The following is a 24,130-nucleotide window of genomic DNA, read 5'->3' as shown; positions in this document are numbered from 1 at the left end:
GGGGATTTAAAATCCAGGCAGCCAAGGTGCTTAGGGCCAGGGTTTAGTGGTGGGATAGCAGGGTTAGGGAAACGGTTGGGCTTGATGGTCTTAAAGGGCTTTTCCAACCTAAACAATTCCATGATTCTAAGGGAGGAAGACTTACTGCAGCTGGGTGGCAGCTTTGCAGCTGACGAGCTGGGAGTCTCAGAAAATAAATACGAAGTGGTTCAGGGTGGGCGATGCTTAATGATGAGATACTTGCTCGCTTTGTCTTCTTGCCCATCAGATGCTACAGGAGCTGTTCAGGAATTGCCAGTCAGGCTTGCACAGGGGAGGGATTTAAAAGAAGGAGAGATGAGGTGCTTAGGGCCAGGGTTCAGTGGTGGGATGGCAGGGTTAGGGTAACAGTTGGGCTTGATGATCTTAAAGGGCTTTTCTAACCTAAACAGTTCTATGATTCTATTTGCACACACAATTTGCGTATCTTCACACCTCCTGGGGAGCAGTCGTCTACAGCATGATACTAAGTACCTCTATTAAACCATAGTGACATGTCAGCCTCCCTGCAAAGGTGCCGCAGTGAAAGCCAGAGGAAACACAAACACAAAAGTTCCTGATCAAGAGGTTTAGTTGATGGAATTTCCTTTCTTTGAAAGGATCCTTAAGGTTCCTGCCCTGCTCTTCCCCATCCCTTCACACCAGAGAAAAGCTCACCTGTGCCACAACCCATCCGCTCCTGCTGACACAGTGCCTGCCTCGCCCAACTGCGAGGGGAACTGCCCTCATAACTACACATTTTGCAGCTATCTTAGTAGGGATCTTGTAACAGAAAGACTAGTGGCCCAGTATCCCACACACACTGCAGCGCTGATACACACCATCATCTTCACTCCTCTCCCCAGTCAGCTCTACCGATTCTGAGAGCGAAGCCAGAGACGTGCGCCGCGATGAGGCTGCCGAAGCAATGCTGGGCTGCTTGCTACCAGGAAGACGGCTGACCCAGTGCTCACAGAGCGAGGAGCTTGTGGAGCCTGCAAGGAATCAGGCGTAGACATCAGGCCAGCAGCATGCAACTGCAGAACACGTGAAACCTTGGAAAGCCGCTGAGAGTCAGGCACCTACTGCACTGCACTGGCCTTGAGACACACCCGGAGTCTGGAGCTGGCCCGCACAGCCATAGTATCCAGATACTGCCAGGAGAATAAGTCTTTACTCTTGTGAAATAGTTATGGTCATAAGTAAAAGACAGAATTGCATTTGTCCCAATATGCTGTGAATGAAAAGAATCAGCGTGGCACGCAGGCAGAGGGCAGTCCTTGAGCTGCCACAAAAATGCAGTGCAAGTCCTTTCCTTTCTGAAGGTCAGTCGCCAAGCCTGCATCTGCCCCAGCTCACCCTGGATTCAACCAACACGTTCAGCTGCTGGCTGCCTACCTGAGACCAGTGGCACTGCTGGAGGGAACGAGCTAGTTGCCTTTTTATGTCATGGTTTTGACACACACAGCTCTGAGCAGAATTTTCCATGGGGGTAGAGGGGGTGCCCCCCATGTCCACAGCCTCTTTGCCACAACAAGCCTTAACAGAAGTGGTGGGAGTTTCCCACAGCCTCTGATGCACAGCAGACAACTGAGACAAGCCTCACCGAGTGCTGGGACAGAGAGTTGGGGCTGGGTAGAAAATTCTTCAGGAGGACAAACTATCCATGGAAGACCAACTACAACCATTCCTTGACAATGCCAGCAGGGCTTACCTGCCACAGAGCTGTTAGCAGACCATGATGGGATTGCTGTGCGTCTCTGGTAGAAAAGAATATAAGCTGTCTGCTTGCAGACTTCGTTTTCAGAAAGCTGCTGAACGTCACTGTCATCAAAGCAGTACCACTGGCCGTCAACCGAGTTTTTGCAATATGCTGAGAGAAAATACATTACTGTTAGAATTCCCTCACTCCTACTACTCTCAGGTTTGCTATATGATAACTTAAACATGACCTTATCTGCTATGATGGACTCAGAGGAGAATGAAAGGAACAGGCTTATTCATGCAACGCATCCTCTTCCAGTCTGACTGGCAAGATGGGGGCCTGAGGGCACCAGAATACAATAAACAGCTCATGTTTCAGGATTTTCTTTGTCCAACATTACTGCTCAGAACAGAACACCATTTGGGATAGCTCCACTCACTTCACGTTCTGTTACTGGTGGCAGTCTACCTCCATCAGTGAATCTCCTTCTGACTGAGCCCACCCAGGACAACACAGCCCAGAGACATGCATCAGAGGGCAAAACTGGACACAACACACGTTTTCTGGTCTGCTGTGTGAAGTCATACAGATCCTAAGAATCACCGAGCAACTCTGTCTATCTCTGGCTGCTCTGGGAGCTGCTGGAACAAGCAAAGAGGAGCTCATAAAGTGGCTGTGCACATAGGTAATGTGCAAATACTTCCCATGTACAACAGCCTCTTGCAACTACAGAACTTCTGCGTTGAGTGGCCAGGAGCATTTCTGAAACACGAGAAGCCAGTTACATTACTCTGAAGGAAAAAAAATATAGCAGAGAAAATGTACAGTAAGACATTTGGGGTCAACAGGCCTTGTTCCATTCCTCAAAGTCAGAAAAGTTACCCCTCTGGTATTACATAGCCAGCCCTTGTTAGTTGGGTTAGGTCCTTTTGTCAAGAAAGACGAAGTAATTATGGACACTCAACAGAAAAATATAACCATTTTCTTTCTGAAAGGGTCCAACATACATAATACGGGCAGGATACTTGCCTGTATAGTGTCCCCCTTGCATGGTGCCATGATGATTGCAGACAGCATACAGGTCATAGATGTAGTCCTCAGGATCCCTTCCAAGACCATAAGGTCTCCTCCAGGGTGACCAGTGAGATGGCAGACTCCAGCTGCTCTGACTGCGTTTAACAACATGAGGAGTCATGTCCAAGCCACTCAGGGGGAATTTAACCATGTTTTGAAGTTTCATCCTTCGGTCTCCTTCCTGTGTAAACAGAGAATGGCATGAGCTGCAGTGGCAGCAAGGCCACCATGCTCAGGGCAAACAAAAACCCAGGAGAGGAATGCACAGGGCAGAACAAACAGCTGCTTCTGAAGACGTGGTCTAGTCAGGTCACTCCCTGGCTGAGAAGCAGTCCTCCAGCATCACGGCAGACATCCTTACCTGTCTAAACCTCTTGAGATGTATGATGAGAACATCAGGTAAGGTCCAGAGGCTCAGTGTGATGCTACCCTGCTGCAGCTGCTTGCAGTGAGGGCATCGCCACGCGTCATCTGGGGCAAGCTACAAGGAAGAGGCATGAGTGGGTACTAGTTTCCAAATTCTAAGACTTTTACTCCACCACTGTTCCTCTGCTGCCCCAGGCCCAGTGCAGACGCTGACCCCTGCACCCCATCTACCTCCAAGCATTTATCAAGCTCATTGGGAATGCAGGGTTCCAAATGACACTTTTCAAAATAGTGACAAGCAGAGAGACGTGCACCTCACGCAGGAGGCACTTCCCACTGCAAGACAGGATTCAGCTAGTGCTGCTGTGCAGAGAAGTGATTTCAACCTTATAAACCCCCAATCCCTTTGAAGTGGGGGAGAAGCAAAAACAAAGGCAAAAAGCAGGCAGGCTTGGCAGCCTGAGTAAAAGTATTCTCACAAGAAAACCAGCAACAAAGAATCAGAACAGGTGTACTTCCAATTTCATCTGACACCTCACTGCCCTCTGGAAACCCTCTTCCTCCCTATGTCCCAACGGCACAGACTTACAAACTGCAGAGATTTTCACTGTCCACCAAGGAGAACGTGTCTTTTCAAAGAGACAAACATGGCATGCACTTTCCTCCGCAGCCCAGTGCTCAGAACACCCGGAAGCCAGAGAGCTTTAAGCTGTCAAACAACTTTTCCCTCACCTCTGAAAGAAGGGACAAGAGAGGCTCCCAAATCATTAAAGTTCAATCACGGGTCCGCAGTTCACCTCTAGGACCATCCCTTTTTACAGCACATTAGAAACCGCTGGCAAAGAAATGCAGATTGCTTACATGTTCGAGGCAAGGGCCAGATCAGACCCATCAACCACTCCAAGACAGAGCAGTAAATTCCCATGAAGCAGCCACGCTGTTCTAACCCTTTATAACATATGCCAGAAAAAGCCATTGCTGTTGCAGAACAGTGGAGTAAGTTCTCATATCAACATTGGGGGGGGTGGAGGGGGAGGGGTGGGGCAAAAACCCAAAAGCAGTACCTCCCACAACCTTCTCCTCACTGCAGAGAAACTCTGTTAGCAGGGCTGGTAACTAGCATCGTGTTACAAATTTATTCTCCAGTCTCCACAGACCAGCGTTCGCAGAAAACAGCTACTCTGCTGAGCGTGGGGGTTCGGGCAGCGTGTGGACCAGCCAGACCTCCCGAGTCTTAGCCGCTATAAAGTCTTGTCCCTACCTGTTCCTCTTTGGTGTACAGTTGGAAACACTGAGATAAAGTGCAGGTCTGAGGTTGATGATGAAGCTCTCTCTGCTGGCGGACGCTTTCAGAATCTGGAATATACTCCTCTTCCGTATTCACAAACAAGCTGCATCAGGGAGACAACGCATTCACCAGCACATCCACCCACTCTCTGTGCTGCTGAGGAGCCATCCAAAGTACCAACAACAGCTCCTTCCTGGATTTGTCCCATTGCATGTGAGCGAGAGCTGGCTGGCAAGAGATCCCACCAGGGCCACACAACTGAACACAGTGTCAATGGGCCCCCACTCCAGTTTATCTCAGGCAGAAAAAGCTACTCAATGCCCACCAGCTTTCTCACACAAATGTGATTTGTGGGGGAAGGAGCCACATGCAAGATGCCTGTGCCATAATGCAGAACCCTGACTACAGGGAAAAGGATCCAACTCTGAGCAAGTCTAGTGCACCCAGGGACCAGGGCAGAGAGGTCTCACATTTGCTGAAGGGTGCACAATTTGCATGGAGCCAAGCTGGCCACAAGCATCGCTCTCACAGTGAACACACTTTAACAGGTCAGTATGGAATCAAGACGATTTTTATTACTTGTATGAAGGCATCAAAGAGCAATTACTTTAAGGTTTTCTACTTCATACTTACTAATCTTTAGTTTCTTTGTCCCATTCTACCACTAATTTCACATGAGCAGTTCCCCCCTGTCCACATGACTTCAATGCCCTGGAGAGAGGAGCAGACAGAAGTTAGACCACCTTTCAGTCTGAAGCCTCTGTTATCTTTTACATGCACGTAACTTCTCTCCACTGGCCCTTCATCCTTCCTCCGCTCCCACACAGCTCAAGTTTGCAAAGGAGTAAAAGGAATTCATACAGCCAAGAACATGGCAAAGCTGGCAAACTGCATTTACCTAGGTACATTAATTCTGTAAATAAATGTACACTTATTTACAGAACAGGCATCTACAAAAAAATTGTAAACATAACAGCAGTCACTAAAAAAAAAAATTAAAAATGGGGGAGTAATGCTGTCATTCTCTTCTCCATTTCCACACCAAGACTGTTCCTTTCTGTACAGGTACAAATTGAGTTCCCAGCTGACAAACCTCTCTCCACTCCTGGGAACGAGGACTAACCCACCTTTCCACTGTTGGATGGCAGAGGGGACGCTCCTCCTGAGGTAGCAAGTACGTTATGCCCACAACACTTACCACTCGCAAGCTGAATGGGCAAACCTGCAAGGAGAGCAGAAGCCATCTCAGTGACTCAAACCCAACTTACCTATGTGCAAACCTGCCCTCAGCACCAGCACGTTAGCCTAGACTGTGTGTTTTACATGATAAAGGAAATCCACAAGGTCTCAGATATGTCTACACTAAGCAGCTAACAGAGGGATGAGGTACAGCAACTGAGCCTTTGTACCCAACAGCTCCTCTACGGTAACCAGAGAAGACACCCTCTGCTCTCAAAGGGAGTTCTCATCAGAAACACGCAGTCACTAAGCAAACATTTCAGCTTTTTTTTTTTAAGCAAACACCACCAAGCAGTGGATTTCCAGTGCCAGACAGCAGCACTAATCTCTCAAGTATTTCTTGGGGGTAAGGAAGTGAAGCATGCAATTTCTTCACCTGATAAGTTCAATCTTACTTCTGCCTTTCACCAAATAAACAAAATCACTAAAGAGGTAGAATACCAGATTTGGACATAATTGCACAAAGAAGTATCGGGAAGCCATCAGTTCAGTGTGTGCAGCAACCAGCTTCCCCTTTAGTTCACATCACACAGAGCCGGAGGTCTCAAAACAGATGAACCATTTGCCTCACCTGCAGGCAGGCTGCAGGCCGCAGGAAATACTGCATCTTCTCCAGAATTTCCTTCTGCAGAATATCCCAAGCAATTGTTTTCTCCAGATGCAACACAAAGGGCAAGCCAAACCTACAGGAAGGAATAGCATTCAAGGGAGCAATTAAAAGATCAGTCTGTTCAGCAATCAGATCCCTGAACTCTGACAGTGCCACTCAGCCCCTCACTCGGCGCCTAGAGAGCTCAGAGCATCAGCTTTGGATGAAACCCCCCAGAAACCAGGCATTTAAAAACTTGTCTCCAGAGGAGAGGTGCTTAACCTTGAGGAAACGCTGTTACAGCTGCCCATGCAGAGGACGCTTTTTAATGGGCTGCAGCCCCGCTCTGTGCTCAAGTGGCTTGCTTCAAGCTGCAGAGCTTTGCAACCTGGCTGGGACAACTTTTTGTGAAACAAACTTCAGCGGCTGACATAGTTCTCAGCCTACAGTTGATACAAATGCCTTTGCCATGGTCATTTCTCACTTCCCCCCAACCCACTGTTTGCACTCCAGTTAAAAATTTCCACACATCACAGGATCTGGTCAGACACGTTTGCTGCTCCCTAAAAGCAGACAGCTCTACAGAGAGGCAGTACGTCCTTCCAACTGGTCTGCATTCACCACTTTCCAGTAACACTGGCCTATTTGAAGTTCACCAAAATTGGGAAAACATTTCTGCATTCATCAATTTTTTTTTTTTTGAATCAACACGGTTTTTAGCACCTAACGCAAACTAGGAATGTAAGCTGTCGCGCTTCACCTTGCGTTTTCACCATGCAGTGAAAAAAACCCAGGTAAATTAAGAAAGCAGCCCAAAGAACAACTCTAACTGAAGCTGCCAGTCACCTTCTGCTCTGCTGTCCAGTGCACGCCCTGTTACACACCAGCAAGACAATCTTGTCATTTGCTGCTGGTTTAGTAGAGGACTGTTCCAGTTTTCCAGACTTCACTGTTCCTTGAGAGTAAGATATTGTTCGGGAGCGCTCAGTGCCACATTTCAAGTTATTCAGGTTATTGTTCACATGTATTCCTGAAAGATCAGAACAAAGGAAACATTTTGTTAACTTGGTGCCCTGATGCCCGTCCCCCCCAAGAAACCCTCCTTGGGCTGCAGAGGAGCAGGTCAGCATGGGTCAAGACCATTTTTATTACGTGTATAAAGGTGTCAAAGAGCAATTACTTTTCAGAGTGAGTAGTTCTTTACAGAAAGAAATTATATGCAAATGTTGACCTCACTGATTTTTCACAGTGATTTCGACAAGTACTCGCAGCTTTGTCTACCCACAAGAAAAGCTGAAGGGACAGAAACCCTACTTGTTACTTCCAACAATAAAATTTGCCTTTGATTACGCTCCATCTACCCAGGATGCAATTATTCCCTTTCACTGAGAGGGAGATGCAGAGAAGCTGAGAGTTTTTTCAGCTTTGAAAGAGAAAATGTTTGTTCATTCCTGAGACTGTTCATTCGTCACTGGCAATCTGATTTTAAATAACAGAATTTCAGTGGCTTCATCTGGTCCCTAGCAGATCTTTAAATTAAGCCTGACAACAGATTTCACATTCAGCCAGCCTGGCCTGCAGAATCAGCCCCAGGAAGAGGAAGAAAGGAGTGCACGTCACTTCTTGATAACCTCCTGGCTGACAACACCATTAAGTCTGCTGGAATGAGTCTGGACAAAATCAGAGTTGAAATCAATGCACCAGAACATCAACTACTTGTGGGACTTTCATTTTCAAGTACATCCTTTTCCCAAACCAGCCTCCCTCACCTAGTGACCCAGAGCGGGCACTAAACAGAGTTATCAACTTACCTCTCTGACTAAGAATACCCTCAGGCCTAAATATCTCCGGGGTCTCAAAGGCAAAAATGCAGTCGCTTTCATGAATGGTGTCCAGGTCATCAGTATCACAGAAGGAACGATGAAACCCATCGTAGTACATCTCTGTCAGCACAATCTAGAGCCAGCAGAAGCAAACCAGAACCCATTAAACCCCCCATGCCTGGTCCAGCTGAGCTGCCCTGTCCCTTGAGCAGGATTTTCCTGCTACAAGAGAACATTCCTCAAAATATCTTGGCATCAGCCAGGAGCAAGAAAGAGGGAAAAGGACTGATGTAAAGGAGAAGCTGGGGTAAAGGTGGTATGAGGAGAGGTTTTGGTGGGATACGACAACTTTCTTGAAGCTCTTGCTACAGAAGAATTCCTCACAGGTGCCCAATGGTTCCCTCACTGCCAGCATGCATGAATCACCAGGTGCTCATGCAGGTCTGCACGCTCCACAGATGGCAATCCCAACATCACCAGGCTTCAAAAGGGCAATGCACAGGGAAAGGCATGATCCAGATCATCACCACCCTGCTTCCCTCATTCAATCACAGGCAGCAAATGTCAATTCCTACATATCCAACATGGGGTGAAAGCCTCCACACTGCCTCCCGCTGAAGGTGGGGCACGCGGGTGATGAGACCAGCCCATTACCTGCTCCGTGGGTATCTTGGTCTCTGAAGAAACAGCCTCCCGCAGCCTGGCCACCGTTCCAGAGATGGGCACTGCCACCCCAATCCGCATGCAGTGTGAGCACTTCCCCTGGTACACCACGGTGACGTAGAGAGGCCTGCGGAGAGCACGAGAGGCACTGCTGGGGCTGGGCTGAGCACTCCCTGGCAGTACCTTGAACAGAGCCAGCCTGACCCGAGTGCATCCAGGCTGCCCATAAGCTACAGGACCATCTTGGCAGTCTGGATCCACCTCACACTGGAGTTGTGTTTGGCTGCAGCCAGCTGAATATGTTTGATTTCCAAAGACTCCTTTCTTACTACATGGACTGGTGTTACTTGTTTCTACAAGCAGAAAGCCTTCTCTAAAAAACCCCACAAAGTCAAAACTAAAACTTACTATTACAAGGCCATTGTAATTTTCCAACAAGGATCCTGTAATGCAGCTTAGGACAGCCTGAGGCAGCATCTTAAAGCACTCGGAGAGACCCGCTGCTAGGAAGAGCTGCTCCAGGTTGTCTCTCAACACATTCCCTGGAAAGCCCACTCAGCCTCCACTTGCTGGTGGAGCAGGGACTTCTGAACCAAATGTGACACTGTCACGTTTAATACATTCTTTCATTACTTTGTTCCATTGCTTCTTGAACCCATACAAGTTTTCTGCATTCTAAACAACGGGTAATTTTGCTGTGCATCTCTTCATCTTTGCTCTGAACTTTTTTTGTCTGGATTTTTGTCTCCCTGGAGCTTTTTTCTTTATTGGCAACAGCTGTCTTTCAAAAAAAAGCAAACCATTTTGCAGGCAAGCTTTTAACTTCACTTTTGGAAACTGGAGTGATCAGTGAGACTGTTCTAAAGAAAGTAAAAAAAGAAGTTTCATCCTTTTCCCCTTTTTAATTTTAAAATGCTGTAAGTTAAGTCAAAAGCAAAATATTTTCATTGCCTGAATCAAAGATATCTTTCTCCCAAAAATTAATTTTCTAGGAAGTTAAGGGTGGGGGCAAAGGGGCATTCTGAAACAAGTGAAAGGCTCAATTTTCCAATTTACCTGCAAAGCAAAAAAAATAAGCCCCATATGGTCCTATCTATCTTTTTTAAAGACTTACCAGAGAGATTATGCTGACATCTCTCTTCCTTCTGTAGCAAATGAAACAGCACTGTATGCATGGGAAAACAGCCAACGTTAAGTTCACGAGAGTTACATACCGTGTATGAGGCAAAGGAATCGGCAGAGAGATGCAGAGAAAAGGGTCAAAGGTGTTACTCTGCTTCTGGCAATGAGGGCACGTCAGAGAGGACCTAGTACAAATATCAGTAATAGGAGAGAGTTACACCTCATTTTATCAGGAACGGATAATTCATCAAATTACAAACCCCAGCCTTCACATATCAACCTGGCTGCCCCTTTCTGCTCTTCTTTCTTCATACAGAGCGGCTCTGCACAGAGGCTGTATAGACATAGCTGCTGTAAACAGCTCCTGATTTCTAGATCCTTTTCAAGTAATTAGTCTCAAAGTTCATTACAGGGCATGCCAGGAAGATTCCACTCCAATCACTGAATTTGGCTTTTCATAAACATCACTGCAGAATTAATAATTCACCAACAGTAGCTCCAACATGGAAGACCTGGAAGGATTTTCTCTTTGAAGAGAAGGGAAGTGATGGGAAGGAGACAGCAACAGCACTGCAGGTCTGCAGATCTCTCTTACTCAGAAGGAAAAGCTCCAGACAACACATCTCTCACATTCAGAATTAACCTGCACCTTACACTGGCTTTGTGTTGTATACCAAGGCTTAAGGCTTCTCCTTTGCAAAGGAAGCCTTGGCAAACATCAGTGAGAAAGCCCAGCCATTAAAATTGTTATAGCAGCACAGATAAAAGCCATCGAGGAGCACTGGAAATTAGGTTTTCTTGTACTACTTCTGAAATTAGAAAGCTCCCTTCCCAGGAAGTATGGGAAACTCATGGGAAAACCTGAAAGGACAGTGAAAGATTCAACTCAGAATTCCCAAGTGCCAGATAACAGGAACTCTGCAAGATGTCCGGGATACGTAACTCCCCAGCAGCCTCCAGGCACCTCCAGATCTTGCCACGGGCTCTTGCCTCTGAACAGCCAGGGTAAACCTCACAGCACTGAGCCATCCGGAGCTTTGCTTCACTGAGCACTGACTTGCTTTCAGGATGCGTCAGGGCAGGTGAAGAGGCAGTACTTAGTGCAGATTTTCACACAATATACCAAATTAGAAGTAGTGAAACTCTCTCTTGCCTTCTAGAGCAAGATCTTAGTTCAGATTTCATTTAAACCCAGCCATTAACACAATGACACCAGTCTCAACTGTACTGGGAGCTAGCGTCAGGGTAGAATTATACTGGGTTCACCAATACACACAATGATGCCTCAAAATACCATACCTGTACTGGGCTTGAAAGAGTTCTTGCACAAAAGTACTACTGATTGGAAAGGCTGGTCCCTCAAGCAGCACATCATCCTCCAGCGGTGGCTAAAAGAGAAGAATAAACCCTAGAAGCACATCCAAGCATGGGAGTGCACCACATTAGATGGCTTCAGAACTCCTTGTCAAATGTGCGCCCTCCTTGCTGAAAATCACTAGAAAAAAGTCAGGAGACTTTAAATAACAAGGGCACTCTGCTCATAGGGGTGGTTATGCAGGAATGTGAGGCAGCTAGGGCAGCCCAAGGGAAGGCAGGGATCCCACACCAGATGATGTACCTGGCAGACCCTCCCCCCCCCATAACGCCTGCCAGCTCTTGCCAGCAGTGTGAGACCATTCACAAATGGCTGAATCGGAGGGCACTTGCCAGGGATTAGTGAAACAGCTAGTTACGTTGACAGGGCCAGAGACAAACAATATTTTAACCCAAGCTTTTGTTCCATACAGACTATCAGAGCTGAGAAGCCAACACATAGATCTAACTGAAAAAGAAAGACTGTATGCAGAGTTACAGCTGCTCTCCCACGTTGGCTCCCAGCAAAATCCCTTACCTTGAGCGAAGGCATGCCACTGTAATTCACTACATTGTTCAGATCTTCGTGGACTCTGTCTAGAAGCCAAAGCAGGAACTCCTGCGCATCGTGCTGGGCATTCCCGCGGTACTGCATAGCGTTCTTGGACACAATGTTCTGCAGGGAGACAGACGGCATTCAGCAAAAGCACAAGACTCAAGCTCTTGTCTTTACCAAGCCCTCGCAATCAGGCAGGCACTGTTAACAGCGTGTTCAAAACCAGGGCCTGCCGACAGCTCTGGATGGGGCACTGCCTTCCCGCACCACCTGGGGACAGGCCAGGATGGCCATCACATGCAGGACCCTCCGCACAGCATGAGTTAGAGGCAGCTGATGCCAGGCTAGGCAGAGACTGCCACCCGCTCTCCGGACAGGCCAGAGGGTTACGGCAGTGCTTAAGAGAGGAACTGCATCCTTGCTTAAAGAGAAATGTGTGTAGCAAACTTGGGACTCGATGAGATGAGCACCAAAACGATCAACCTACAATACTTTTAACATAGGTCAACAGCAAGGCAAGGTCACATCAATCAACTGACAATGACAGGCAGTATTTCCCATGCTAACATAGAGCAAAGGGTATTTTCAGTCATACCTATCCACGTACCACAGGGTCTGGAACTGTTCATTTCCTAAAATACACTTATTTAAGCTGAAGCAAAACAAACATTTAGTCTCCTAATGTCCACTCACCCTGTTTTCCTGCTGTGGTGAGGTAACAGTTTTCCCAAAACCTAAATGCAGATACTCAGTACTAATATAGGTGTCCAATTCCAGGAAGCAGCCAAAATCAGTACATCAGAACTGCAGATGCTTCTACAGACTGATCATCCCAATAAGCAAACTTACTTTGCATCAGACCCTCTCTTAAGCACATAAGCACTATGGTCACCATGCAGTTTTCTCCAGTAGGCACCAAATATCCACTACATACAACGTGCTCATCCTAAATACCACCTTCTATTGCCACTACCCCAAACAGAAAACTTGCTTAGGAGAGACCACTGAGCAGGAAAAGTGCAGTTTCACCAAATCCCAAAATGGGAGGGGCTGGAAGGCCCCTCTGGAGATCACCCAGTCCAACTCCCCTGCTCAAGCAGGCTCACCCAGAGCAGGGTGCACAGGACATCGTCCAGGCGGGGGTTGAATATCTCCAGAGGAGGAGACTCCACAGCCCCCCTGGGCAGCCTGTGCCAGGGCTCGGTCACCCTCAAAGTCAAGAAGTTCTTCCTCACATTCAACTGGAACCTCTTCTGCTTCAGTTTGTGCCCATTGCCCCTTGTCCTGGCACTGGGCACCACTGGGAAGAGTCTGGCTCCATCCTCGTGACACCCACCCTTCAGATATTTGTAAGTTTGCCCTGGCATTGCGCACAGTTCTGAACGACTGTCCCAGACAGCCAGACACAGGAACTGAAGCATCACCAGCACCAGAGCAGTGCGGTACCTGACGGGTGCTGCTGGACCGAACTCCAAGCAAGGGAGGACTCTGACAACCACAGATGCAATGCGCACAACTGACACTACTCTGGATACATGCTAAGAGCCAGGGGAATACAACTAATTTACTCTTGAATTTCCAGAAAAGCCATCTCTAAAGGACATGAGCACACCCAAGGGATTTGCTCAAACCTGTTTTTCTTCTGGACACAAACAGGAAGGACTTGAAGCTCACCAGCAACCAAAATCTGCACTGGTAGATTTATCCTTGCCCTGCAGCTCTGGGGACACCTTTCAGAACACTGATGCTTGCACTGAGCCCTCCAGCTGGGTCACGCACGCCCCTTCCTCAGGACGATGTCTCTGCCTCTGCCTCCTCCTCCTCCTCCAAAAGCCAAAGGGAGTCCACAGCAGGGTTTGGTAGGGCATCTTCCTCACCAACAACCAACATCAAGAAACCCTCTCTCATCTCACTTTTGCTTCCACAACACCTGAATGGCCAGCCAGCACTCATCACTGTGCACCGGGGGACACAGCACAGGTTCTGGAGGACGGGAGCCAGGCACCAGCATCTTGCATTCAGCAGGAATACTCTCTGGAGTAACGTGCCACGGTGGGATGACCCCAGCAGCTGAGCCAGGGTTCCTATCACGAGCAGCAGATGCCACCACTGTCGTAGAAAAGCCAGCACGTTCTGCTTCTTCAAGGAGGCACCAGGCTGCAGCTGGTGAGCCAGCCTGCTCCTCCTGCTGCTCATGGAACAGGCGGGACGTTCACCTAACACGTGGTCACAGGTCAGCCACCCCCACACTCCCACTCCACCAATTTTAATCACAAAGTCAATACCAGGCTTTTCCTTGTAAGAAATAGGCTCGTAGCAAAGCTCATATCAGTCGCACAGCTATTCCCCAGCCTTCTTGTGCCACCTATTACCAGGAAAAGCAATCCCATCTGGGGTGTGCTGCACCTACATCCTTCAGCACCCCTGCAGAGAGACAGAAAGCGCTCACATGGGACTCAAACTTGTTTGAGCAGGGTCTCCAAAAAGGGGCAGTGGCACTGGCAGAGACCAGACTGTACCTGCAGGGCAAGAACCACACAGGAAGGCTGCGGCCGACCAGCTGCCCCGAGGAACGCTGAGGGGACAGCAGGCTGCACGTGTGCACGCTGCCAGAGCTCCTCCAGTTCCCTAATTAGACTTTGCAACAGATTTGAGAAATGAGGTTGGGCTGCTCGCTTTATCCCTCTGGAAAACGGGGTCACCAGAAGGGGGGGTTATGAAAAAGACAGGAAAGCACTGATAAACATATACTCTATCCTCTATAATCTGTCCACCTGCCTCAAGGCAGCAAAATAAGGGAAAACAGAAATAATCTGCTCATTACATATGTGCAAGCCCTTCTGACAACAGATTTACTGCCCTCGCCTGCGCAGGCACCAGCACCCTCCCACATAAAATATGTAAGCACAGTTTTAAACAAGGAGCAGACCACGGTGAATGCTCACCTCTGCACCACACAGGCATGAGCCCAGCACACCCCTGTTCGGTGCTCACCGTCAGGTGAGCTTGGGACATGGCTGCAAGCCTATTTACTGGGGAGAAAAAGCTGAAGCAGTCTGTAGGGACTCAAAGATTAAAGGGGACCAAACAGCCTTCTCCACTCCTTGTTCCCATTAAGCAAAACAAGATCCATTGGCAGGAAAAAAGTGACAAAACATGATCCAAAAAAGTGATCTTAAGCCTCTTCAGGTATCAACCTGATACCTCTTGCCCTCCTTCAGCATAAAGCCTAGTGAATTATTTGTGTTGCACTAATTTATGAAGTTTAGCACTAACCCCTGAAAATACAGTGAACTTATTTGCAGATCCCAGTCTGACACCTAAACGCTCGACATTCACCCAGCAGGTATCAGGACAAGGTGGCAACAACCCAGAGAAGCCTAGTTCAGCCATGCTAGAACCCACTGCCCCCCAGTCATGCCTAAAGACGCAACCTTGTCATTCCACCAGCTGACATGGACTAGCCTAGACCACAGATGCTCCCAGAACCAGATCTAAACGTCCGTCAGCTGAATACCGCAGCACAGGGTCCCACTCCCACCAACTTTATTACAATCCCCGGTCTTACACTTCTCCCATTAGATTTACAGAACACACTTTTATTTTTAAGAAAGCTGGATACTAGTAGGGCCCAGCAGCAGGTCTCAAGGAGCACTGCTCCACAGAGCCAGGCCCTGCCTCGAACAGAGGCGTTGGAGCCGGTCACTATTCCAGCCCCATAACACCATGACTTGAGTCCACAATCCCAGCTAACAGTCAGCCATTGCCACCAGGATTTAGCGGGTCATCTAGAGTTAGGAAAAATTAATATTCCAAAAGATCCAAAGCATCCATAGCAAGGAGAGAAGGACAATATTGACAGCAGCTGTGTTTAGCTGGACGCACCCAGACAACAGCATAGGGAAGAACTTAAGACATACATGTGGAGACTTCCTTTGCAAACACTGTCTTTGTTCAAAAAAAATTACACTGAAAATTAATTTTAGCCCTTAAATTACCATGTCAAGTTACAAACTGAAAATCAATCACTGAAGCATGAAGCAGAGATTTTAGTCCAGTCTTAAGTGGTTACCTCACTACCTCTGTCCTCCAGAACTGCTATCTGTGCCTCCCCAGTAACACATTTGCCTTTTAATGGCCTCACCCCTCCTGCACCCAGGTCAGCAGGCCAAGGTGACAACATCCTGTACCACCACTGAGGGAGGAGGGCTCCAAAGGCAGCACAGGTCGCAGCAAGACCAAGCTCATTCTTCTCAGCAGCAAGTTGACCGAAGAGGGCCAAGAGGTGCTGAAACACAGCCCCCTCCCTGCCCACAGCAGTATGGTCCTCTCTGCACTAAGATATAAAAAGGTATGACATCATCAGGCCAGCATTAACCCTTTCCAGTCGCAAGCTAAGAGCTGGCTGCCTTACCTGGTCCAGTTTGTTCTACTGAAGTTACTCAACAGGAGCTACCACCGCACTTTAAGTCCTAGTCTAAACAGAGTTGAAGATAAAAGGGTCTTCGGTATTGCCAGGAGGAAGAGAATCTGGCATTTCAAGTAAAAAAGGGGATGGGGGGGGGCATGAGGTTCTGTATGGAAGCAAGCGTGAGTAAGGACTTCAGGAATCCCAGGCTAGTATTTCTTATTGCCTCCCTCTCAGTGTCACCAGCACATCACACCAGTCCAGACACTCTCTGGCTTTTACTGATGTGCATTCCTACAGCGAGCCGCACAAGCCCCTAACACCCCACAACAGAGCGAACCCCAGGGATAAGCAACACCCATGTGCCTTGGGCTGTATCTGTGTCATTCCTTGTCTCAGAAGCATCTCCAGGATAACTGTTCTGGTTTCCTCGACACTCTCGCAGCCTGAGTGGACCAAGGATAAAGAACTGCCTGTGGAGACAGATCACAAGATGTTGGAAGTGATTCAGGAAGCACTACAAAATATCAGATGCAACTCCCTCACAAGAGGCTCTGCTACAAAAACACTCCAGCAACAGCAGCGTGTTCCCAGCATTACTCACGCTTCCTGCCAGTGCTGCTACAAGTGGGTTTGTTATGACTTAAACCTCTGCATCTGCTGCTCGGTGAAATGCTATGTGCCTTCCTCCCGTACGCTCCGAGGTGCTGGGGCAGCAAAGCAACCCGGGGCAGGCAAGACGTAAAGGAGGAGCAACAGACTCGCAGAGCGGAACAGTCAGTACTAAGGAACACAAATCCAAGTGAGAGATAAAGACACCAACTCAAATAAACAACTTAATTTGAGAAAAATGCCAGGAACTCCCAAAGCGCAGTCTACACTCAACTAGATGGCTCGGCAGTCCCTGTCTCCAAAGCCAGCCCCCTTGCTCGGGCCCAGGGCAGCGGGCTATATGAACAAGTGGCAGGGACCCTCCACCCCCGTGCAATAGATGGGGGAGCATGACCCCTTGGCAAGCCTGACTGGCAATTCCTGAACAGCTCCTGTAGCATCTGATGGGCAAGAAGACAAAGTGAGCAAGTATCTCATCATTAAGCATCGCCCACCCTGAACCACTTCGTATTTATTTTCTGAGACTCCCAGCTTGTCAGCTGCAAAGCTGCCACCCAGCTGCAGCAAGTCTTCCTCCAATCATGGAATTGTTTAGATTGGAAAAGCCCTTTAAGATCACCAAGCCCAACCATTCCCCTAACCCTGCCATCCCACCACTAAACCCTGGCCCTAAGCACCTCCTCTGCCCAGCTTTTAAATTCCCCCAGGGGTAGGAATTCGACCCCTGCCATGGGCAGCGCCTTCCAGTCCTTGCAGGGAAGGAATTTTTCCCAATGTCCAACCTAAACCTGCCCTGGCACAACTTGAGGCCATTTCCACTCGTTCCATCGCCCATTCTCTGGGAGCACAGCCCTGATACCCCCTGTCTCCCCCCTCCTGTCAGGCAGTTGTAGGGAGCGATAAGGGCTCCCCTCAGCCTCCTCTTCTCCAGGATGAACACCCCCAGCTCCCCCAGACGCTCCCCAGCAGCCTTGGCCTCCAGACCCCTCCCCAGCTTCCTTGCCCTTCTCTGGACACGCTCCAGCAAGGTCTCCCACAGCCACGCTGTGCTGCTCCCCAGGCTCCTGCTGGCCACACCATTCCTGATACAAGCCAGGATGCTGCTGGCCACCTGGGCACACTGCTGGATCCACCTGTTGACCAACACCTACAGGTCCTTTTCCGCTGGGCAGCTTTCCAGCCCCTCTTCCCCACACCTGTAGCATTGCATGGGGTTGTTGTGACCCCAGGGCAGGACCCGGCCCTTGGCCCTGTTGAACCTCACCCAACTGGCCTGGGCCCATGGCTCCAGCCTGGCCAGGTCCCTCTGCAGAGCCCTCCTCCCCCCCAACAGATCCACACTCCCACCCATCTCAGTGTCATCTGCAAACTGGCTGAGGGTGCCCTCGATCCCCTTGCCCAGGTCAGGTCATGGATAAAGACATTAAACAGAACTGGCCCCAGCACTGAGCCCTGGGGCTCACCGCTTGTGACCGACCACCAACTGAATTAAATTTAATCCTTGCTCTGGAGCATACTCTGGCCTCTTCCTGTGCAGGGCTAAGGTAGTTCAATTTAGTTTCTAACAGTGCCTCCCCAGTGACAGCCGTGCCTGTCAGGCAAAAACCTGGGTTTAGATGAGGCTGCAGCTGCAACACCCCCTCCCCAAGACACCTGCTCAGCCACCCAGGCTGCACCCAGCTGCAGGGAGATTACCTTTCACAAGGACAGGTGTAAGTCAAAACATGACCTCAAACTTTCTCTCCTCTTTCACTCATCAAGAGAAGACAAGACCTTGTTTTGCTGGTCCTGCTTATGCTGAACCCACTGCAGTAAAGCAACAGCAATTGCAACTGGCTGCAGATACAGAATTAAGAAGCTATTGGTTTAAAAAACACATAAAAACACATTAAAACCACCATGTTTACCAACCCCCCATAGCCTTTAATCCTCTGCCCCTAATCTGAATCTGTTGTAAGTACAGGTGGCAGACTCCGTCCATCACCAGAGGGTATTAAGAACTGGTCGCGAGCAATTTTGGAGTGGCTGTTTCAGATGTGAGATATCAGGAGCAGTCTCCAAAGCTTCCCTCCCAACACCTCTCCACGACTGTACAGCTGTGCACCTCCAGCCCCTTTCCTCAGCTCAGCCCCTAAGTCTGGCAGGATTGAAATCTTCCCTTCCCCCAGAAGCGCAAGCACCAGCATACAGGCACCCTGAATGGAAGTGGCACCATCAGAAGAGATAAGAGGGGGAAAATCATAACTTCATATCGATCGCATACACTTATCTAAACCCCTAATGCAAGCACCCTATAACCAAACAAGTCCCTGTCCATCTATAAAGCAGATTTACAGCAAAGACGCATTATCATTTTTATCAGTCCACTGAAAGTTTAATAATCATTCATCTATTGCTCTAAACAGATGCAATAAATAAAGCCAAGCATGGCTGAACTACTGGCCTCTCCTTTGCTGCTGTTATTGTTCCAGAGCACAAAGACAACGAAAGGAAAAATGTCAGTCTGCTATTTTCCAGTGCAGCTCTGGTAGGAAGCAGCTGTGGAAGAGGTTTTGTACGTGAACGGATGAAGCCAGCTCGTTAGAGACCTGACACAATGACACACATGAGCAGGAAAGAAAGGCCATTCTTTATCTTCCACTGAATATCATCAAGTTACACTCAATCAGATTATTTTTTTTTTCTTTTTTAAACCCACAGACTTAGTTACATGTTTGGGCAACTTCTATATCTCATGAAGAGTGTCCACCTAATTACTCCCTCCGCTCACACACAGAAACAGCAATTTCCCCTCTCTGAAGCAAGATGTTCTTTTCTGGGAAAAGCAATACCCAGGAAAGAGGGCAGTTCAGACCTTCTGTTCACCCCCAGGCCCGGGGACAAAGCCAAGGCCAGCAGTGACCCTTCGCCCAGGTGAAAGTGCCAGCAGGGAGGCTGCCAGCAGGGACCATTACGCTCTTTCCTGGCCAGGGCCCTGCCGCTGGCTGCTGCCAACAGACCTGCACGGCTTCCAGCGCTCAGGACATGTGGGTTCAGCTGCTGCAGGCAGGAGAAAAGAAAACTAGTGAGACTCAGAGCAACGCGCCTTCCCCCTCCGCCGAGACTCGCAGCGATGCCGCCTGCCTCCCCGCAGCAGCATGCAAAGCGCTGGCACAGCAGCACAACCAGCAACCCACCCTTACTGCCAGGAGCCAGGGATTCGGCAGCAGCAAGGCCCTGCAGCATCTCCCCATAAGTGCAGGACACTGCTGTGGAGGAACAGCGTGGTCCCCTCCGCACCAGCCCAGGGTTTGCTCGCCTGCCTCCCGTCCAGCATCGAGGACGAGGTTCTGGAACAGGCTGGGACAGATGAGAACTCCACTGGCTGAGTTTTACCACAGCTCTCCGAAAGGCAGAAAAAGGGGAGTTCTAAAGTCAGCAGGTCTGTCAAAGCAACCAGGGTGGGACAAAATGCTCCTCCTTTGCCCTGCAGGGCAGCTGGGAGATGCTGGGGCTCCGGAGGCCCAGGGACAGCTTGGTGGCTCCACAGGCAGCCAGTCATCCCCGGGGCCAGCGCAGACAGCTCTCCACACAGCCAGGCCCTCTCTGTAAAGCCATTTATTACTCCACTTCAAAAAGTAAAGACAAGAGGAGCACAGCAGAGTGCAGCATGCCAGGACCAGAGCAGGTTCTCCACCGCAGTTAACAAGCCTGGGCAAGAAGCACCACCCCACTGACCGCTGCCTGACATCTGTCCTGTGCTGGCAGCTACTCCAACCCTTCGGGCTGAAGCCTTAGTTCATCCTGATCAACCACTTTTCTTCAACACGTAAGGAGAGAGCAAAGCCTGTAAAGATGACACCTCCCAGGGTTGCTGCGCGCACATGCAGCGCTCCCTCCTCCACACCGGCACTGGTGGGCAGAGCTGCTGGCAGCTCCTCAGCATGGCGGAGCACGGCAGTAACGGGCAGAGGGCTCATGGCCGGAGCAAGCACCCCTCAGCCACCTCTCCCATGCAGGAAAGGGACCCGGACACCAAACATAGGTTGTTGGGTGCTGTGTTCCCAAACAAGCATGCTCCTTCCCAGGCTCTTCGCAGCGGCGCAGTCATGCCTGCCGGAAGGCACTGACAGGAGTCAGTGCTGACTGCTGGGAGAATTCATCCTTGTAAACAGCAGAAATAAGATTTTGTTCCATAAAAAGACTTTGTTTTCTTGCTACGCTAGCAGAGCCATCACTGGGGTTCAAAAGAGAGAGGGACAAAGGGGCAGGGGAATGCCGCAAGCATGAAGCAGTTTGGTAAAGGAGAGTCAAGAAATGCTAGTGTAGTGGACAGAGTGCAGGGCTGGGCTCAGGGCCCCAAGCAGCTCGTGCTCCAGTCGCACACCCATGCCCCTGCCACTCCCTCCAGGTTTTGCTTCAGGCCCCAAATTAGAGCACAGGCCCCTGAGACAGGGATCTGATCACTACTGCTCACATGCACTTCAAGAATGCCGCAAAACATTAATTTCACTGACACCATCCTATGCAAAAGAGTTCATCAGAGCAGTGCTTTGCAGCAGTCACGCATTCAGATGGAAGCATGAAATGGATTTACTTGCAGTCAAGCGTGGCCATTTATAAATGCCAGTGTGCAAAGCATGGCATGGAGCAATGCACAGCTCCAATTAAGCCACCTAAGAACAAGCATTCCCTCACCCCTTCCACAAGTTGCCAGACACGACATGGTTTTCATACTTTCACCATTCATACTTTTGTGAAGGCAGTGTGGAAATAAAGACCTCAGAATTCAGATGACACTGAATTTGTTTTGGCAACCACGCACAATCGCCCTCCCAGCCCCAGGGAGGGCTCCCCCAGCCGCCAGCCCCCAGGGCCACCCCGCAGCAGGGCCACAGAGCTGCTCTACATCGGGGTCTCTTCCCCTGCCTCCCCCTCACCCTTCCCTCTGGCTCACCTCCTGGACTTCGGGAGATGAGCAGCTGCATCCCTTCTGCCTCCCCCTCCAGCAGAATCCCTTCACACCAGTGTCTGACATGGGACCTGCAGCTCAGCGCTCAGCTCCCCCAGCCTTCTCCTGCACTTACTCAAATCAAAGTTTGAAGTATAAACCCCGAAATCCCCAGGAAGGTCTTTGGATTTGACAGGTAAATCAGACTGCTGCTTTAAGGCAAAGAAAAATATGCTTCAATTTTAAGGAAATACAAAGAAAAAAGTAAAACAAAACCAAAAAAAGCCCACACACATTAATGGACTTGCATCTTATTGATCATTAACATCAAAACCAAAAAGCGTAACTTGGAAAGACTGCCAAAGACCTTTGTGATCCCAGTGAAGGGAGAAATGCATTCCCGTGACTCCCAAGTGTCACGGTAACAATGCAGAAAATTTGTAACTTGTTTTTTGTTTCAAGTAAAGCATGTCAATTCCAAATCCCAGAGCAGCTCTAGGACAAGCCTCCCCATTGCAATGCCACCACTGGGAGCCCTGGGACAAGCCCTTCAAGATCCCACATTACCCAGCCCGACCCAAAGCCCTTTCAGATGAACACAGGAACTGAAACACCAGCAGCCAAGAGATGAGGGACTGGGAACAAAGGGTCTTGCATTTCTTCTTTCATATCCCATTCCTCCACCTTTTTGTGTAAAGGGAGGACAGTCTACTCTCATAGAATCACGGAATCGTTGAGGTTGGAAAAGCCCTTTAAGATCACCAAGCCCAGCCGTTACCCTAACCCTGCCATCCCACCACTAAACCCTGGCCCTAAGCACCTCGGCTGCCCGGCTTTTAAATACCCCCAGGGATGGGGACTCAACCCCTGCCCTGGGCAGCCCCTTCCAGTGCTTGACACAAGGACAATGCTCTCTGTAGAAGTATTTTAGGAATAAGCAGTTGACGCTGTCCAGAATAAAATAACAGATTGCTGCGCTAGCCAGAGAGCAGGATAATTAAACACGATCCAGGGGATCCCATTTTAAACACAATTGGCCCTGTTAACAAGCAGAAGTGGAAGAGCTCAAGGCTAACAGCTCTGAGTGCAGGACTGAAGGCTTCCAACGCCCAGACTGGACCAAGCAGCCCCACGCTGAGAGCAGCTGCCATTTCATCCACAACAGGAGGTAAAGACACCGAGCACATCAGTACTTTGCAGGAGTTCCTTCCTAATTCGGAGAAGTTGAAGTCACCAACACAGCTGACGACTGCTTGTCCCAAGGGCGGTGTTTACACCAAGAGTGTTTCAAAACATGAGCACCTTAAAACTGTAAGATTTGCACACAGCTACTATGAAATCTTACACTAAACACAGCTTTAAAAATAAACACATAAAAACGGAAGCAGCACTATTAACCTGGCATAATAATCCCTGCGCTACTAACAGGGACTCATTCTGGGTTTGGATCTAATTCTGATAATCCAACTCTATCCACTTCTTATGATCTTACTGTATTTGCTGTACAGACTGCAGGTCATAAAAATAAGGCAGTCTTCACCTTGCAGGACAAAAAAATAAATTAATGCAGGTCTAGCATACAAAGGGTCTTGTTAAACACTTGACATGCTTCAGTGTGCAACTGGTTTAGCTACGAAGGAAGCCTCAAAACTGACAACAGTCTCATCATCCACAGGAGATCAGAACTCCCGATCAGAAGGCAAAGGTAGAGGATTTGGGTAAGTATATACAATTTTTCAAGCCCAATCAGTTTAAATAAAAACTCTTCTCGCTCAAGACCCCCATCATCACCTCCACGTGTCGCAGACGAATTCCCCATTACAAAGGGTGCTCTGTCCTCATGATCTGGTGTTCCCAGGAACTCTGCAGGCTGAATGGGACAGCTCCCTGGAAAAAAACAAGCGCAGAGCACAGCTACTGCTTATACAATAGATGTCTGTCACCATTGTCACACCACCACAAAGGGGCAAGAGGAAGCACAAGCTGCAATACTGGCCCTTGTTACAAAAGAAGCAGCTCTGTTTAGGCAGGAAAATAAGAAACCACTGAGCAATTGGAAGAAAACAATTGTTAAAACAAACTGTAAATACGCACAGGACCAACAGGAAAGTCATCCAAAGCAGAGATAAAAAACCAACACTCAGCGCCGCCGCCGCGGTGCTCCTGTATGAAGGGCTCCCTTCTGCTCCCAGCCCCAGGGCTGCCACCCAAGGAAACAAACCCCTCTGCTTCCAGGTCCCCGCCAATTCCTTCCCTGACCTTTTCCTACTGCAACACCTTTCTAGACCTCCTGCTCCCCAGCTGCTTCCCACCGCCCCCCCAGCTCTTGTGAAGACATGCTGCCCCACATCCTTTGCCTCCTGCTAGCTCAGCCCCCTGCACCC

At 49.1% G+C, this 24,130-nt stretch overlaps 1 protein-coding gene across 1 annotated transcript in view; it reads right to left on the bottom strand.

The window, feature by feature from the left end:
- Positions 1-24,130, bottom strand: part of USP31 (ubiquitin specific peptidase 31) — a 28,961-nt gene that overhangs the window by 4,324 nt on the left and 507 nt on the right. The window contains exons 2-16 of the mRNA XM_009648092.2: positions 23,538-23,633; positions 11,779-11,916; positions 11,187-11,275; positions 9,980-10,072; positions 8,757-8,892; positions 8,091-8,235; positions 7,126-7,309; positions 6,262-6,373; positions 5,579-5,673; positions 5,085-5,162; positions 4,425-4,554; positions 3,159-3,278; positions 2,753-2,978; positions 1,733-1,891; positions 861-1,013 (exon numbers count right to left, since the gene is read on the bottom strand). Of these exons, the coding sequence (XP_009646387.1) occupies positions 861-1,013; positions 1,733-1,891; positions 2,753-2,978; positions 3,159-3,278; positions 4,425-4,554; positions 5,085-5,162; positions 5,579-5,673; positions 6,262-6,373; positions 7,126-7,309; positions 8,091-8,235; positions 8,757-8,892; positions 9,980-10,072; positions 11,187-11,275; positions 11,779-11,895 (1,837 nt within the window). The 5' untranslated portion in view covers positions 11,896-11,916; positions 23,538-23,633. The remainder of the gene's footprint in view (positions 1-860; positions 1,014-1,732; positions 1,892-2,752; positions 2,979-3,158; positions 3,279-4,424; positions 4,555-5,084; positions 5,163-5,578; positions 5,674-6,261; positions 6,374-7,125; positions 7,310-8,090; positions 8,236-8,756; positions 8,893-9,979; positions 10,073-11,186; positions 11,276-11,778; positions 11,917-23,537; positions 23,634-24,130) is intronic.

Source organism: Egretta garzetta, unplaced genomic scaffold (genome assembly GCF_000687185.1).
Source record: "Egretta garzetta isolate BGI_Z169 unplaced genomic scaffold, ASM68718v1 scaffold71, whole genome shotgun sequence".
In the NCBI taxonomy this organism is placed as follows: domain Eukaryota; kingdom Metazoa; phylum Chordata; class Aves; order Pelecaniformes; family Ardeidae; genus Egretta; species Egretta garzetta.
The sequence above is the reverse complement of the archived record's forward strand: the minus strand, read 5'-3'. Positions and strand labels throughout refer to the sequence as shown.